The sequence below is a fragment of the Pseudophryne corroboree genome, chromosome 7 (genome assembly GCF_028390025.1).
Source record: "Pseudophryne corroboree isolate aPseCor3 chromosome 7, aPseCor3.hap2, whole genome shotgun sequence".
In the NCBI taxonomy this organism is placed as follows: domain Eukaryota; kingdom Metazoa; phylum Chordata; class Amphibia; order Anura; family Myobatrachidae; genus Pseudophryne; species Pseudophryne corroboree.
This window is the reverse complement of record NC_086450.1, coordinates 120,250,744-120,268,884: the sequence shown is the minus strand read 5'-3', so window position 1 is coordinate 120,268,884 and position 18,141 is coordinate 120,250,744. Positions and strand designations below refer to the sequence as shown.

At 36.9% G+C, this 18,141-nt stretch overlaps 1 protein-coding gene across 4 annotated transcripts in view; it reads right to left on the bottom strand.

Moving 5' to 3' along the window:
- LOC134944756 (sodium channel protein type 2 subunit alpha-like) overlaps positions 1 to 18,141 on the bottom strand; it is a 423,313-nt gene that overhangs the window by 20,036 nt on the left and 385,136 nt on the right. For all 4 annotated transcript variants that reach the window (XM_063933594.1, XM_063933593.1, XM_063933595.1 and 1 more), the window contains exons 23-24: positions 7,149 to 7,424; positions 2,901 to 2,954 (exon numbers count right to left, since the gene is read on the bottom strand). In XM_063933594.1, coding sequence (XP_063789664.1) covers positions 2,901 to 2,954; positions 7,149 to 7,424 — 330 coding nt within the window. The remainder of the gene's footprint in view (positions 1 to 2,900; positions 2,955 to 7,148; positions 7,425 to 18,141) is intronic.

Sequence of the window (18,141 nt, the reverse complement as noted above, 5' to 3'; positions counted from 1 at the left end):
ATTCTACATAAGCAGCCCGTATTATATTTAGGTACACTCAAAGCAAATCTTAGTTTTTTGTTGAATAGTCAGATATACTGGAAAGGGAAGAAAGGTGTTCTACCAATTGTATCTCCTACCCAATCGCTGTTTCGCAGGACAATCATTATCAGTGGAATTCCTAATGTTGGAAGGTTATTTCCTAATAAATAGGTCATATGAGGTACATGGATGAATTACATTTGCTGAAATAGACTGTGTTTTATTTTTATTAATCTGATAGTAAAAAAAAACAAAAAACTGACTTTTAGGGAATGAGCAAAGAATTTGACAAAGGGGTATGCAATTTTACTTTTGTAAAATTAATATATCTTCTAAACCGACTCACTTGGGTCAACAAGAAGTAGTCTAATTATTTAGATGATGGTGTCTCTTTCCTTGCACTATTCTGCCTGCAGAGATCTGACACTGATCTAAAGATAATCTATATGAAGGGGACATAACAATAAAATGTCTGCAGGCAGTACCACTCATTTATTTATTTATTTATTTATTAACAGTTTCTTATTTAGAGCAGCAAATTTCATTGCGCTTTACAATTAGAAATAACAATAATATAACAAAACTGGGTAATAACAAACAGTCATAGAGGTAGGAAGGCCCTGCTCGGAAGCTTACAATCTATAGGGAAATAGGCATGGATACACAAGGATAGGTGCTATCTATTGCAAAGTTGTCCACCAGATTGCAAAGGTTCTTGGCGGGCTGTATGATATGGACACACAGCAATGATGAACCGGGGTCAGAAGGAAGGGAAAGTGAAGAATGAGAAGACAATTGAGGATATATGTGGACTTTGCAGAGTGGATACAATTTGATAGGAAAGTTTATGAAAGTTATGTGGGTGGTTCTGGAATTTGATACGCTTGCCTGAAGAGGTGAGTTTTCAGGGAATATTTGAAATTTTGGAGACTAGTGGAGAGTCTTATTGTGCATGGGAGGGCATTCCACAGAGTGGGTGCAGCCTGAAGAAATTCCTGTAATCATGAGTGGGAGCGAGTTATGAGTGTGGATGAGAGATGCAGATCTTGTGAAGGGCGAAGAGGTCGGGTTGAGTGGATCTGCAGATGATGAACGTCTAGCGAGGAAGATTAGCCTTGCAGCTGCATTCAGAATGGATTGTAGTGGTGAAAGTCTCATTTTGGGAAGACCAGTTTGTAATAATCAATGCAGGAGATAATGAGAGCATGGATTAGAGTTTTAGCAGTGTCTTGTGTAAGGTATGGTCATATTTTGGATATCTTTTTTTAGATGCATGTAACATTATTTTGAGACAGATTGAATGTGGGGAACAAAGGACAGATCAGAGTCAAGGATGACACCTAGGCAGCGAGCTTGTGGGGTAGGGTTGATTGTTGAGTTTTCAACAGTGATAGAGATATCAGGTTGGTACCTACTATTGGCAGGTGGAAATATAATTAACTCTGTTTTTGAAATATTAGGTTTGAGGTGGCGAGATGTCATCCAAGATGAAATGGCAGAAATGCATTCAGTAACATGGCCCAGTACAGATAGAGACAAACCAGGGGAGGCTAGGTAGATTTGAGTATCATCTGTGTACAGATGATACTGAAATCCAAAAGAGCTGATTAGTTTACCAAGAGATGAGGTATAGATTGAGAAAAGCAGAGGACCTAAGACTGAGCCTTGCGGTACTCCAACTGAAAGAGGTAGCGAGGAGGATGGTAGATTCAGAGAAGCGAACAATGAAGGAACGATTAGATAGGTAGGATAGGAACCAAGAAAGGGCTGTGTCTTTAAGACCTAGGGATTGTAGTGTTTGTATGAGAAGAAAATAGTCAACAGTGTCAAAGGCAGCAGATAGATCTAGAAGAATAAGAAGTGAGTAATGGCCTTTAGACTTCATAGTGACCAAATCATTAACCACTTTAGTCAGTGCTGTCACTGCATGCTTGAGGATTGAAGGAAAGATACCAGTAGAGAGAGATAGAGATTAAAGATGTTAGTTAAGGTAGGGATGAGCACCGGAGACAGAGCTTTACTTATTTGTGATGGTAAAGGATCAAGAGGAGAGGTAGTAGAGAAGCAGGATAATAAGAGTGATGATACTTCATCTTCATTTGTGGGCTCAAATGATGAGAGAGTGCCAGAGGGTTCAAATAACAAACTGAGCAGGTCACTAGCTGACGAAGAGCATACCATTTTATCTCGGATCTTATCAATCTTCTCCTTGAAGTAGGAAGCAAGATCTTGTGCCTTGATAGTGGCTGGTGGGGTAGGTGAGGGAGGATCCAGAAGTGATTTAAATGTATTAAAGAGTCTTTGGGGTTAGAGGTTTGAGCAGAGATGAGAGTTTGGAAATATGTTTGTTTGGCAGTTTCCATGCACAATTACAAATTTATCATAATATACTGTATACTTTTGAGCTTCAGTCTAGAAGGTTTCTTAGTTTTGGGGTCAATTCAATTGGTGTCGGATCCTCTCCGATGGAGGGAATCTGACACTGCACTATTTAATTTCCGGGCATTTCCGTCAGGTATAGCCCATTTTCGACAATGCCGATCCAATTTTTATTTTTAAGTCGGATCGGCATTGTCAAAAACGGGTCTAAAATGCCTGCCAATTTGACAAAACACGTGGATCCGCGGCTAATCCGCGTCGGAAAAACGGTAACTGACTTGAATAGGTCAAATCCAGATTCGACCTAAAAAAGTCGGAAAATGCAATTTTTCAGACTTGTCAAATCAATTAAATAGACCCCTATACTGCAGCTGGCAACAAACCATCATATCACTGTATAAATGGATAAATTGTGGCTGCATTGGTGAAGATTTACTACTAAAAGTTAAAATGTAAAGCTGGCCTCATACAAACAGAAATCATTCCGAATATATACCAACCTTTCGTGAATCAACTGCAGCATACATAATGTCCATCCATCCTTTAAATGTGGCCTGCAAAAAAATATAATACTTGGATTCAACTGTATTATTAAGTGATTACAATATATAGAAAATTACTGTTTGCACACATTTATTTTAATTCACAAGATTATTACAGTCATCAGTTATGAAAGTATCCGACAGGGATTCAAATGTCGGAGACAAAAGTTCTGATTCGTGATGCAGAATGTTTACACTTCTTCTAGTAGCTATCATAACAAAAATAGGGTGGAATTTATGTATTAACGCTAAAATTATCATAAAGTGTCAGACATGATGACTGAACAGTGACTATACTGTCACATGGGAAATCCAACGTGCAGATAACGTTATCTATCAGGCAGATTTATTTATTTCTTGGTCTCAAATACCAAATTCAATATCAATAGTTTTTTTTCTGCATCATACTCACACAAATCATACCTAATTTATCAGAAAATACTGCTGGTTTCTTTATTACTAGTGCCGTATTATCCATAAGGCTGACTAGGATGAAGCCTGGGGTTACCCAGGGACTAGGGGTTAGTTAAATTTTTTTTTAGGCATTGCTACCTGTGACCTATGACGCCAATGGTTAAAGGCACTTTGCAATCTGAATTGTAGCAAGGCACACTCATAGTCAGCTGAGGTTTGTTTTGAGACAATGGGGAGGGACAGAGGCGTCACCGGGTGTGGTGACACATGGTGCGCACCCCTGATCTCCTGCCGCGGCAAAAAGGGAGCGTGGCCTTACAGTTAGGGGGCGTGGCTTCGCTGGTATCCTGGAATCGTCACTCCGGAAGCGTGCCCAGCATCTCCGGAGATGCTGGGCTTCCGCCAGAGACGGTCTCAGTGCGCTGTCGGCTCCTCTGCTATGACAGGAGCCGGGTGCTGTAGCAGAATTTCACACTGCAGCACCTGGCTCCTGTCACTGCGGAGGAGCTGACATTTGGTGTCACCCCCTCCAGGTGTCACACCCGGGTGTGGGCCGCAACCCCCGCACCCGCCTTGTGACGCCACTGGGGAGAGAGACAGTGGACCAATAGCGCAGTAGCGCTATTTCAAAACAGAAAGGTAAAGAAAGAATAATTGCTATGTCAGAAAATGGTCAACAGACAGTGGGGCAGATTTATTCCGCTCAGTGAAGTGATAAAGTGGAAGGTGATAAAGGACCAGCCAATCAGATCCTTACTGCCATGTCACAGGCTGGGTTTGAAAAATGACAGTTAGGAGCTGACTGGCTGGTCGTTTATGATCTTCCACTTTATCACTTCACCATGCTTAATAAATCTGCCCCTTTATTTCAACTGGGTATCATTGAATAGCTGCAAGTCTCCAAATAAGAGCAATATTATATTAGAATGGGTTGCATATCGGTACTAGTTGCACCACCCTGTGCTACTGCCAATTTTCTTATTTTTAAAATATACAGTACTATATGCACATTATAATGGTTATGAATGTATATAAAAAAAGCAGGCACAGCATAGTATGAGGAAACTACAGTAGATACTCTAATGCATCAAATGGAGGACAATTACCTTTCTAAACAAAACCTGAAATGTCCATTAGTTTCCAGAGGCTAGCACATTAGAGAAAACTATTTAACTTAATTTATTGACTAAATTCAAGTTGATCAAACAATATAAAATTACTATTGTCATGCATTTCTGACTAGCTGCTGGTCTCCCAACAAAAATGGTATTTATATAAATATCCAGTTTCTTTGACCATATATTAAATTGCCATACACTGTAGATCAAAACAAAGAATGAGGTGTACCCTATTTTAAGAGGGTGGTCCAAATTACAGACCTTATTCAGCAGCGTATGACTGCCTTCGCCCTGTGCTGGGCAACTCCCATCATGTGATCGCAAGCAGTTGCAATTTTGCTAATTTAGATAAACTGCAACTAATGCTGAATAAGGTCCTATGGGGGTAATTCCAAGTTGATCGCAGCAGGAAATTTTTTAGCAGTTGGGCAAAACCATGTGCACTGCAGGGGGGGGGGGCAGATATAACATTTGCAGAGAGAGTTAGATTTGGGTGGGTTATATTGTTTCTGTGCAGGGTAAATACTGGCTGCTTTATTTTTACACTGCAATTTAGATTGCAGATTGAACACACCACACCCAAATCTATCTCTCTCTGCACATGTTATATCTGCCTCCCCTGCAGTGCACATGGTTTTGCCCAACTGCTAGAAAATTTCCTGCTGCGATCAACTTGGAATTACCCCCTATATCAGTTCCTGCTACTATATGCTTAGTATTTATTTCAAAACTTTTTTAAAACGAGGATTATCTGTTTATTTTCCAGGGGGGTAAGATCAGAGCTCTTTTTGTGCAGTGGATTTCTTATGTTATTTATTGTAACTCTTTAACAAAAATCGCATACCCCTCTGCAGCCAAAAAAATGTAAACAATTCTGTAAACAACACAATTCTATGGAAAATGTATAAGAAAAAAATATTTTTCTACAGTAGCAGACCATAACTTTTTGGTAGGTCCTACTGACTATTTTCAATAATAGTCATTTATTATTTTCAATAAAATTGTTTTTAGCGTGCATTAGATTAAAGACTAGTTCCCTTCTGTTAGCTTTCTTCAGTTCCTCTGTGCAGGGACAGATACATCTGTAGACAATCAGATTTATGTGTTCACAGCAGCTATAACTTCTGCCCTGATGTGATTAAGAAAAGCTAGCTGCACATTTGCTGGTCCTGCTACTCAGTTCAGGATCTGGGCGACTGAATCAATTTATCTACTCACATAGGTGGCTAAATTAAATGAGATTCAACTATTCTCCTAGGTCAGAGTGGATAATTTGTGTCATGACTGGGGCATGTTAGCCTAGACTGGCCACTAGCCATCTACTGCAATTATCTTCTGACCACGTTTACCAACATGATCAATAGTGATTCAATAAAAAATGTATTGAAATATTATGGTGTCAATTACTCAAACTAAAATACGCAAGTCTTATGGTTTGGCTAGGCAGATTTTGTTTGTTTATTTTTTGAACAACCAAAAACTAATAATTTAGGGACATAGCCCTCAAAAAGAAATGCAATGGCTAAAACAATGGGTTAATTGTTTCAGCTAAATAGCCTTCAGATTCTAATTAAAAACTTAACTAAATACAGGTTGAGTATCCCTTATCCAAAATGTTTGGGACCAGAAGTATTTTGGATATTGTATTTTTCCGTATTTTGGAATAATTGCATACCATAATGAGATATCATGGTGATGGGACCCAAATCTAAGCACAGAATGCATTTATGTTCATATACACCTTATACACACAGCCTGAAGGTAATTTTAGCCAATATTTTTAATAACTTTGTGCATTAAACAAAGTGTGTGTACATTCACACAATTCATTTATATTTCATATACATTTTATACACACAGCCTGAAGGTCATTTAGTATAATATTTTTAATAACTTTGTGCATTAAACAAAGTTTGTGTACATTCACACAATTCATTTATATTTCATATACATTTTATACACACAGCCTGAAGGTCATTTAGTATAATATTTTTAATAACTTTGTGTATTAAACAAAGTTTGTGTACATTGGGCCATTCACTATCTCACTCTCACTCAAAAAATTCCGTATTTCGGAATATTTGGATATGGGATACTCAACCTGTATACTGTACCGTACACACCTTTGGATACGGCAAATAATTAATATCAATAAAAATTCATGTAGTGAGTTATTGCATGTCTATAGGTGACACAGAGACACTATAGGAACCAATGGTCTATATACAATAAGTCTACACACAAGACAAAAACAGATTTTGCAATAAAAGAAAAATGGAATGTATCTAGGCTAAAAAGAAACAACACAGACCTATAGTTTACATTAGGAAATGGTCAAGTTACAGTAAGAAAATACATAAATATTTAGGAGCAATTTACTACTGATACATCTAAAACAGAAAAGTAGGAATGTTGCCTGTAGCAACCAATCAGATACAAGCTATAATATAGTACATTCTAGAAAATATTAGCTAGAATATGATTGGCTGCTCTAAACAACACGTTCACTTTCTTTTTTGGAGACTTTAGTAAATCTACCCCTAAATATGATATACCTGTAATCCTCATCTTTATTATATTTTCTATCTTTAAAAAACAAAACAAAAAATCACTATTAAATACTGGTAAATTGTGTATTGTATTGGAAAAAATGCACCATACTGACATCACTTACCACTTGAAGTAATGCAAGATACCCTGCACCCACGTTATCAAAATTCACTTTTACATTCTTCCATCGAGCACTTTCATTTTGAAGCTGCAAACATTCTGTTTTGTTATTAACTTCAGTATCGAGGAACATTTTTTCAGTGGTAGTATTAACACAATGATAATACTTTCCCGCAAAAAGATTCACGCCCATAATGCTGAAAATCAACCAGAATATAAGACAAACCAGCAGCACGTTCATAATGGAGGGAATGGCTCCGATCAACGCATTCACAACCACCTAGTATAACAAGTTGGAGGAAAAAAAAGTCAGTTTTGGCATAAAAGATTCTGTGGTTTGGTGTCACACATGGGAAAAAAACTAAAATAAATCTAAACAGATGGATTGTGTTGGAAGAAATTCACATCACAAACAAAAAAAAAGAGAAATTATAGAAATATAAAATTAAAGACCTGATAGTGGAAAGATGGACGCACAGAAATGTAAACTGCAGAAAAAAAGAAATAGCTGTTAAAATAAATTATATAAATGCAACAAAAGTAAAAAAAAAATAGAAATAAACAGAAAACATATATTGAAGAAATAATAAATGGTGGATGAATACGTAAATTAATAAAGTACAAAAGAACATAAAAATCATTGCCATTTTTCAAGTGGCAAAACAATTTTCATTAAAATCAATCAATCAATCAATCAATCAATCAATCAATCAAATAACTACTATACAAATAGTTACACATGCTCCAGCCAATCATTTGTAACTATATACTGGGATTGAGATGGACATGCATTACATAAAAAGATATAATTGTATTGTTGAGTATCAAAGCTTATTCTAGCTTTAGACCAGGTTATAATATTACTTGAGTACCATATATTATGTTATGTTGCGGTTTCATTGGGTAGCCCACTGATAGTCTTAGTTGTACCCACCCCCTTTAATTGTAGCATTTAATCAACTTTTGAGGAACTCAAACTTATTGGAGCTCCTTTATTAGGAACACAGCAAGTATAGCAGCATACATTAAGTACAATTCTATCTGTGCCTTGTAACATTCACAAATATGTGTGTAAAAGTCCCCATATCATGAAAAGAGTTCTAATGGTGGTCCACCTTCTGAAAACACTGATCCTGATTCATAGTTGTATGATGTGTTTGCCGCATGCATGATCGCAGTTTGCCAAAAAATGGTCCTGACATGCTCACATTTTTGCCACCACTTTACCTCCCATATAACAGCTGCTCCGTGTCAATCACTTGTGAATGAATCCTCATTGCAATACTTGCACATGCATACTGTATTTCAGCAATGACGCATGTGCAAACTAACAATAATCGATCAATTATAAAAAAAAATTGGCATATCATACAGCTATGAACCATTGTACCAGTGATTCATTGTACTAGAGTTTTCATGGATACTATAATACTCTACTGTGCAGAAAGCAGCTTAGCATCATATACAATAATATACAAATAAATACCCTGGATTAACAATATTAAAATGTGGCTGAAAAGCACAGAAAGAAGCTAGAAATAAAACTATTAAATAAACATTTAGCAGGGCAAATAGAGGAAAATAAGCTAAAAGGTCATCTAAAGGTTGAAAACTATTGTTAGGTGCTTTACATAAGTATTTTCACTTGTAATGTACTAAAGCTATTATAAAAGACATATTCTGATCACACATGCCTCAATTTTGAGAGCTAATCTTATAGTTAGACTAAAATCTGCAGAAATTGTTGTCTGTGTGAACCCAAAATAAATTACTTCCCAAAACGTCAGATGGGTTAGAACATACATATTAATCTACTCAGCTATAGTATTGACCACATCTGAACCTGTGAGTGGTCACTGCATAATGTATAGGGACACTGGCTAGATGACCAGGGCCCCATGATTATAGGGGCTTTCAGTCAGGGGCAGGCTGGGCCAGTGGGAAAATGCCTAATGGGTTGGTGCCTACATAGCTTATTGGGAGTTAGGCAGAGAATGATGGCTGGCTTCTCTGATTGTGAATTACACCCAATCAGAGTGGCCAGGCAACATTCTCTACCTATTATAAAATAAAATATGAAGGGAGCACATGTATATATACAGTATATATGAAAAAATGATTTTAATTGTACACTGGTAAAAAAAAACTCAAAAAAATGCAACAACAATGTGCCTACATAGAATATTACCACATTTGTAGGAGCATATATTGACAATATGGCCGTGGACATCAGACCTTTTGATGAAACCGTTAGTGTTTAACAACGGAGAAACGCGTTAAGGGATCCATACTTTGCCCTGTGCCTCTTTGAAGTTGGACATGTTTTTGCCAAAGTTACCTACCACAGATCACCTGCACTGCTGATGAGAGATGAGCCGCGTTCTCCCTCCCCATTGACACCAAAGAACCTGCCTATCCCACCTGGCTGGGCTGTCATACAGGCAAACTGACACAGCAGGACTGCACATCATCGGTGGTGAGAACACTCTTGGTGGTTGGGAGGTCTTAGCATAGTGCACACTCAGTGTGGTCAGCGCTACATAGGTCCATGGACATATTTTTTCTTTATTCAAAGTATCCATACTCTAAATTGTTATTAACGGGCTCATTGCACCAAGCCACCTTATCTCTCGAGAGCATGCACACAAATGTACTGTCTATGGACTATGTCTAAATACAATATATGCTCCAACAGATGTGGTAATATTCTATGTAGGCACATTGTTGTTGCATTTTTGGGTTTTTTTTTTTTTACCAGTGTTCAATTAAAACCATTGTTTTTTTTTTATATAGATACATGCTCCCTTCATATTTTATTTTATTTTATATGTGCTATTTATGGTAGCTCAAAGCATTTATTGGGAGCTGCGGTACTTAATTAAGAGTGATCAGCACAAAAATATATACATTATTTAGAGTGCCTCATCTAATTATATTGTTATATCATTTCATTTGATTTTGAACAATCTCTACCTACACCCAGACAGAGAATGGCTGTCATCTTGTTGAGTGGTATATGGCTGTAGCAATCCAGCAATCACAGTGCAGCATTCACTACCTGCATCCAGTCAGAATGCTTACTCATTGGTGGATGGTTGGAGTTATCCACCAATTAAAGTGCTGACAGCCATTGAATGCTATACCACAGGAGGGGTAATTTTTTTTTTCCATTTATTCCCATTAAAGGGTGGGTAGGGGCCCCAGTGCATTGTTGTTTCCCGGGGCCTTCAATTCTATTCAGGATCATTGGCTAGCTGAAAGGCATACTGTAGATCATTCATTTTTCAGTTTAACCTTAATGAAGATCAGTGTAGATTTGTCTACCATACACCATATGTGTGTACAAGGCTGACCAACTTGATATGCCCTTGCCTGGTGACAATATTTAAATGACCTGTCATCAGACGCAGGCTAGCTACAGTTCAGTTTCAGTAATTTCTTAGAATGTCTGCAAACACATTTGTGAATGTTATTACTTTTAATAAAACACAGTTGATGGGTTTATAAAATAATTTCTTGATTTAATGGCGTTCTGTGCAATTAATTTACCACTAGGAGAAGGAGAGCACAAAATTTAATAAAGATCAGTGTGCCTGATTAAACAATTAGAAATCTAATAATTCATACAGTAGATCTCTGCTCAGGTCTCAAGAGACTATAGTAGCTTTGAATAACAAAGTCATTAATTGCTGTTTATTTTTAACGAGATTTATGGGAACGTTAGAATTCTGGCATACGTTTTACCATCCAAAATACAGAAAAAAGTAATACATAACATTGTTTACATGAATTTTATTTAAAGGAGAACTATCAGAATACCCATGTCGAATTTTAGGAAATCACTGAAATACAGTAAGAATCATATTCAAATAGCCTGAAAATGTCACTATTTGCATTGCTGTTTATAGTCACTGGATTAACACACGCAATTGCACATGTGACAATTGCAACCCAACATAACAATGCAAAGCAAGCAATCAGATCAACAGAGGGGGTGTTCCACAACAGAGAATTTCACATCGCATTAAATGGCACTTCGATTTTTTTATTTCCGAGACATATTTGGGTTCATGCACCCAATGTGCATTTAAATGCCCAGTTCTCCCTACTACCACTCATTGAACATAGATGGTCTCCTGAATGCACACAGTATCAAGGTACATGTCAAGTATCAGCTCCCTGGATTTGAAGTGCACATAGAATTACTGAGAACCAGAAAAATCTTATTAGGAGCACTGTGCAAAAGTATCAATCTGTTCCGCAATAAGAAATCTAGTTTATGCATTGCTCTGCAAAGCTACAGTTGCCAACCTGCTCTAAAGATTTCAGGACCTCAGGGTTCTCTCAGCCTAACAATGGTGTCACAGGTGATCCAATGCTGCATCCTCAGATGCAGCACTGGATCATACATGCATGCAGAAGGTGTCTACTTATACCAGACGCCTCTGCATTAACATATCTGAGCATCGCTGATGACTCAAGTAAGCAGCAGTGATTCTCATTCCAACCACATCTGAATCACCCCCAGTGTGCGTTGACCCAGGAGTCCTTGTGCACAGCACAGCCTGCACCCATATTCAGACGCTCCAGTGGCAGAGACAGAGAACAGGAAAGTAGCCATAAATTAGATGAGAGAAGGCTTTTTACATTGCTCTGTTGTAAATTACCCCCGACCTGTTTTCTTTTTAAACCACATTATATATACTATATATATATATATATATATATATATAAAATAAAATATAATAGTTCTCCTTTAAATCAATAACCTTTGTTTAATAAATACAGTGTGGTTCTATGACATAATTAACTATTTACTACATTAGTATGGCAGATAAGGTATGGTGCATGCATCGGTACAAGCACATTTGTTATCATTATTTATATTGTCAGCACAACATCAACAACAGGCAATTAGGCAACTGTGTCATACTAGGATATGTTGCCTTTTATATCTCAACATGCATAAACATAGTATGATCGTATGTTTATTTTGTCTGTCATCAGTTACTCAAATGAAAATTTTCATATACTGTACATTAAAATTCATTTCTGAAGCTTGTACCACAATGATCATTACATTTATACTGTATCGCTTTGTTTAATGTATTTACTTAGCTATAAAAGTAGGTTTGGTTGTACATAGTAACAATTATTGCTGTACAGTCCAGTCATAATAGAGAACATGTGATACTGCGTGTGCAGATCATGTCTATTGTACCGTGATAGCAATCATACGTTACTAACTGGCAGGTGATATCAGGTCAGAATGCCTAGATATCTCTAAGAGGACAGAACCTTGCATGTATCTCCACTCAAAGCAAAATTCACTGGTTATTCTGCCACGGTCCATCACTCCTCTACTCACCACTGCTCGCAGCGTGTTGCTGATGTATAAATTACTGCCATTATGATAAATCACATTGCAAGACAACAGCCACTAGGAAACTTTCTTGAGCACTAACAAATTAGTAACCCAGGTGTGTTTTACTCTGATTATTGTTTAAGTTTGGAAACACCAGCCAGAACTACATTTTCAGATATGGATGACGTTATACTCAAGCACAGATTCAAAAAGAGTGGATTGGAGGAAGCAAAGTTTAATATAAGTGGAGAGAACCTTAAAAATTATCTTTTACTTTATATTTCACATTTGCATTATTTTGAAACAATTTAAAACCAATGTTATGTGTACCCTGATCATTTTAGATAGTCATTTCCATTTTGCATGCCATTGGTATCTTCTATTTGGCTAAGGATCCATGAACACATTTGCATTTTGGTATTTCGGTGCATATGGTTTAACCATTTTGCTTCTCTCATTTTCACCCATCAGGTTAAGTAACATCAGACTTCCATTTTGGTTTTTGTAACCAGAGCAGGGCATCAACATCTTCCCATCAGTCCGCACTGCATTCTAATTTACTTATTTAAGGTTGATGAACTAAGTCAACTTTCTGTTATTATTATATTAACAAGTTATAGTAAATTATTCTAGAGAGCCAGTGCATTCAGGCAACCTAGAAGCAGATGTAAACAAAACATGCAGGCTAATGAATAGCCACAGACATTTTTAGAGTTCTATGGCGTCTATTTACTAAGCCATGGACAGAGAGAAAGTAGACAGAGGTAAAGCACCTGCCAATCAGCTCCTAAATGCCATGTTACAAGCTGTGTTTCAATAATGACTGTTAGTAGCTGACTGGCTGGTAGTTTATCTCTGTCCTCTTTATCTCCATACAAGGCTTAGTACATAGAGCCCTGTAACTTAGTTTATCCCTTTAATGCTTTAAGGACATAGAAGACGGCCTTGGTTGCATTTGTGGATAACCCAAAGCCTAGATATATTTTTATGGTGAACACCAAACAGATCGATGACTCTCTGTTATCCGTACTAGAAAGCAATTGTCCTGCTGGCACCAAGGGAATGTGCCACATATTTTGCTTCATTAAAATAGTCCTCCTATATTGTTATTTGTAAGATTCACAAATAATTGGATTATTGTTTTTCTGAATCCTCACAATGCATTGCAATCTTATTATTTGAGCGCTGAAGTTCCTGAAATTTCAAGAGCCTTCGAGTTTTGTTGCTGGGGGAAAAACATACTTATTTCTAAACCGTCAAGTTGAAAAATAAGTCGTATTAGCTGTACCGTGGCTTGGTTACCATGGTGCTGGATATCTGAATTTTAATGAGCAGCTAGTTTATCTAAAATACTCACAGTCAGAAATACAGCAAAGCCATGAATCAGAATTAACGTCAGCATTGCGAGAACCAGGTTTATACTATCAATAGAGATATGAAATATGTATTGTGTGATAGATACTGTAAATTCTAAAAATGACATATCTAGTAAACTAGTTTAGTGTAAATAAATTCTCCAATTTAATTAAAGACATTTTAGATAATGGTTTCTCAGAGTTATTGATTATAATATATGTTTGAATACAACACTACAAGTTATGTTACAAGGAGCGTCATGGTCAGTAAATTGTTCTTAAGGAATTTTATGATGGATAAAGGCCTGGCCTATTTACATTGACATGGGTGGGGACAGTGGTTTGTAGTTGAGAACTACATGAGCAAACATAGCTTACTCAAAGAGATTCCCTGAGATCAACTGATTTTTATAGGGCTGGTCATACCCCTGAGGGTCCATTGTGTTCTAAGAAAGTGATCAATCTGTAAAGTGCATCAAGTGTAAATGTAAATTCTATTGTACCTGTTGTTTTTCCTAATTTGTTTCATCATACGGACCATCAGTGCACACATCTTTACGTCTATGGGGGGTATTAAATTGGTGAAGGTTTTTCCGACAGTCATAAAAACAGCACTTTTCAACAGTTTTTAGGTCAAATATGCATTAGACTGGTGAAAAAGAACAGCACTTTCGAAAAAAATGTGAATCCACGTGTTTTTGTCGAAAACGCATCTGTTTTCACCAGGTTACCGCAGATGTAAATTCTACTTGGTATATCAAGTCGAATCTGCATTGTTGGATTGCTGGGCGGAAACAGCCGGCATTGAATAGTGACACGTCGGATCCTCTCCGTCGGAAAGCATTCGACTTCAATTGAATATACCCCTATGACCACATCAGTTAAATGGTACTAATCTATTATGATTATTACCTGTCAAACTGATATACATGTTTTTGTTTTATATGATTATCCTGTAGTCAAATATTAATTAATTTAATATAAAATAGAATTCAATTTAGCTTCTTTAATTAACATTTTTAGTTAAGCTTTTGTTTACATTACATTTTTATTAAATATTTATATAGGTGCCACTATACTCGCTTGCTTGCTGTGCTTGCCGCGCATCGGGCTTGATGGCTCACTTTACTCGCCACAGGTTCTATTCCCAGTATGTTGGAATTCCAGGAATGGGTATTTTACCAGCTGTCGGGATTCTGGTGTCGGTATCCTGAACGCCCAGGATCCCAACAGCCGGTATATTGACTGCATCCCATCTACTTATGACAGTGATAAAGAACTGCTGTTTCTAAGAATGTGATTCTGGTTTGGACAGAAGCCCTGGCTAATAGACTTAATACAATGCATAGGCAGAGGCCCCCTAATCTGCTGCCAGCTTTCTGAATGGACAACTGAGTTCTAATACCATTTTCATTTGGTGAGACAAAAACAAAGTGCTATAAAGAAGAGGATCCTCTTAAAGAAGAAGGCAGAATGTTGTGGACAATGCCTTTAAGTCAAGTGTTCACATTAATCTTGGCTAGCAGTGAGTCATCATTGTAACGCACAGCCTTACAATGATGGAAATACCAATCACCACACTCCAGATATTGCAACTTAGTGGACAGACCAATATATATATATATATATATATATATATACACACACACATAATGCTTTGGTGCGCCTGATAACCAGAGCTGATTCAGCATTATGTTCTGATACATCATCTGACTGCAATTACCATTATGAAACTATAACAACTCCATTACGACAGTGCATGAATCTAAGGGCATACTCATAAAAAAACAGAACAATTTAACTTTTTCATTTTTCCTTAGTGTTTCACTCAGTGTTATTCCTTAAAAATAAAACCATCCATCAGCCTAACTGCTTGTTCATATGCCCTTTGTTACATTGCTAATAACTAAGGTAATGTATTTACAAAATTCAATCCAGTCATTAGTAACCTCTCTTACCTCCTTCAATCTCTGCATCAGTGTTATTTATATCATTACTGCATATTAAATAATACAGCTATCCTGCAAAAGTACATTACTTTATAACAAGTAGCAATCCCAAAAATAATATCCATATACTACAAAGCAGCACAACATCTGACCTAGTTCCACTTTTAGAGAATTTGCCTAAGATCTGACCTTTATGCTCCAATAATAATTTAATTAAATAATGCATCTGGCTCCTTTAGTTTATTATCTTTCCAGTCTGATAATAGCTTCAGGGGGATTATTTGCATAATGTTGTTGTATAGCTATATGGAAGGCTGCCTAACGCATTGTTCTTTCATTCAATGTATTACTATGGAAAGCTATATAAGAGGGTAATTTAACAATATGGCTATTGGCACTGTAGATTAGGTAAAGTTCCTAAAAGTGTAAAACAACAAAGCAATGAAAACTCTAAAAGTCATAATACAAATGTAGTATATTAAACTCAGCTAAAGGGGTTAATACACTGTGTAGCTGTTGGCCCAATGAGCAAATTATCAAGTGATCGGCGTGATAACTGACCAATGCATGACAGCGTCCTAGCAGCAATTATCACACACTTTGGCATGACAAATCTGGCCAACATATGCTATAATTGATGTTTGGATCTGACAGTGCATATACTCGCCATCAGAAACCAACTATCTGGCAGTGTATGGCAATGTCAAATAATTTGTCGGTCTGTCTGTCTGATTGTAAGTTTTAGCTCACAGAGTATGACCAGCATAAGGGATATAACCCTATAGATCTTCAATAGACACACAAACTGGAAGAAATGTGGAGGTACTGTAGTTTTTGCAGAAGGCTTCCTCCAAAATAATTGCAATTGGAACATGAATATTAGCTGAAATAATAATTTATGGTGTAATACTTTTCATAGGCAGTAAACACAGACACTTAAGGGGGGTACTCACGGGAGAGATGTGTGCTGAACGATCTTAACACAGACCGCTCAGCACACATCTCTCACCCCGCTCAGCGCAGCGCGATGTGCTGAGCGAGGGGGAAAGCCGACGGGGGGCCGCTCACTTCACACAACGGTGAAGTGAGCGACCCGCTAGATTGAGCCTGCATGCAGCTCAATCTAGCATCGGCGATAGCGATGTGCAGGGCCGCGCATCGCTATCGCTGGAGGGCATACACACGGCAGATCCGTGCTTAAAATCTAAGCAATCTAGCAAGATTGCTTAGATTTTAAGCACGGATCTCTCCGTGTGTACCCCCCTTTAGGGGCCTATTCAATTGGCCACAAGAATTTTGCTAAAAAAAAAATCGCAGTTTTTCATTACTACAGATGATACAATTGGGTTGCGGAAATTTTTATATTAAAAAATGCAGCAAATAAGATTTTTTTTATAAAAAAAGATAAAATAAAACTTTTTTATTTTAATTACAAATTTAAAAAAAAAAGTAGAAGAAAGGTGATTTGGGGGTAATTTTAGACCAATTTAAAAAGTATTTAAAATAAAGATGAAAAACAATTTTTTTCCAGTTGAAATATATAATTAAATATAATTAAATTTGGGATATATAAATTAATGTAAAAAGTTGATTTGGGGGTAATTTGAGAAAATTGTTTGAGGTCGTGTCAATGAAAAACTGCTACGGATGCTGTAACGTAGTATTTCCTATGCAGATATACACGTCTCATATCATTTTAATGAGCATAATCTGCTTGTTCATGGTATTAACATAGCAATGCGATTAAGATGCATTTTCAGGGCAAAAAGATACATGACTAGACGTTCGGCTTTAGTAAACTTGCTAGGGACTAGACTTAACTAGAAGGGCAGTTTAATGTGTCTGCAGCAAATACAGAGGACACAACTGTACACAGCACAACAGCACTTTGTATACAGATACAGACTCAATCGCACACAGATATACAAGTGCTGCATATTAAATTAATCAGCACCACCTCCTAATGTGTCCTAGTGGCATCGCATTGCAAATATGGTGCATTTTCAGATAGAAAGTTGCAAAAAAGATGCCTGGCGCTGGTAAAGTCACACAGGAGGGCATGCCGAGTGCATCAATAATGACACGATTGCATCAATAATGTATGAAGATTCATCTGTATACGTAATGAAAGGAGAAACCTAATAGTGTACATACCGTACATAAAGTTCATTCATATTCTATTCTACACATTTTATGTTTTGTATGTAGTTTTAACTGAAGCATTATTTTAAAGTTTGTATACTGCAATATATTTAATCTATGTTATGTTTATGTTGCTGTTACTGTATATCTTAACACATTATATACACTATAAATATATAAAAGTGA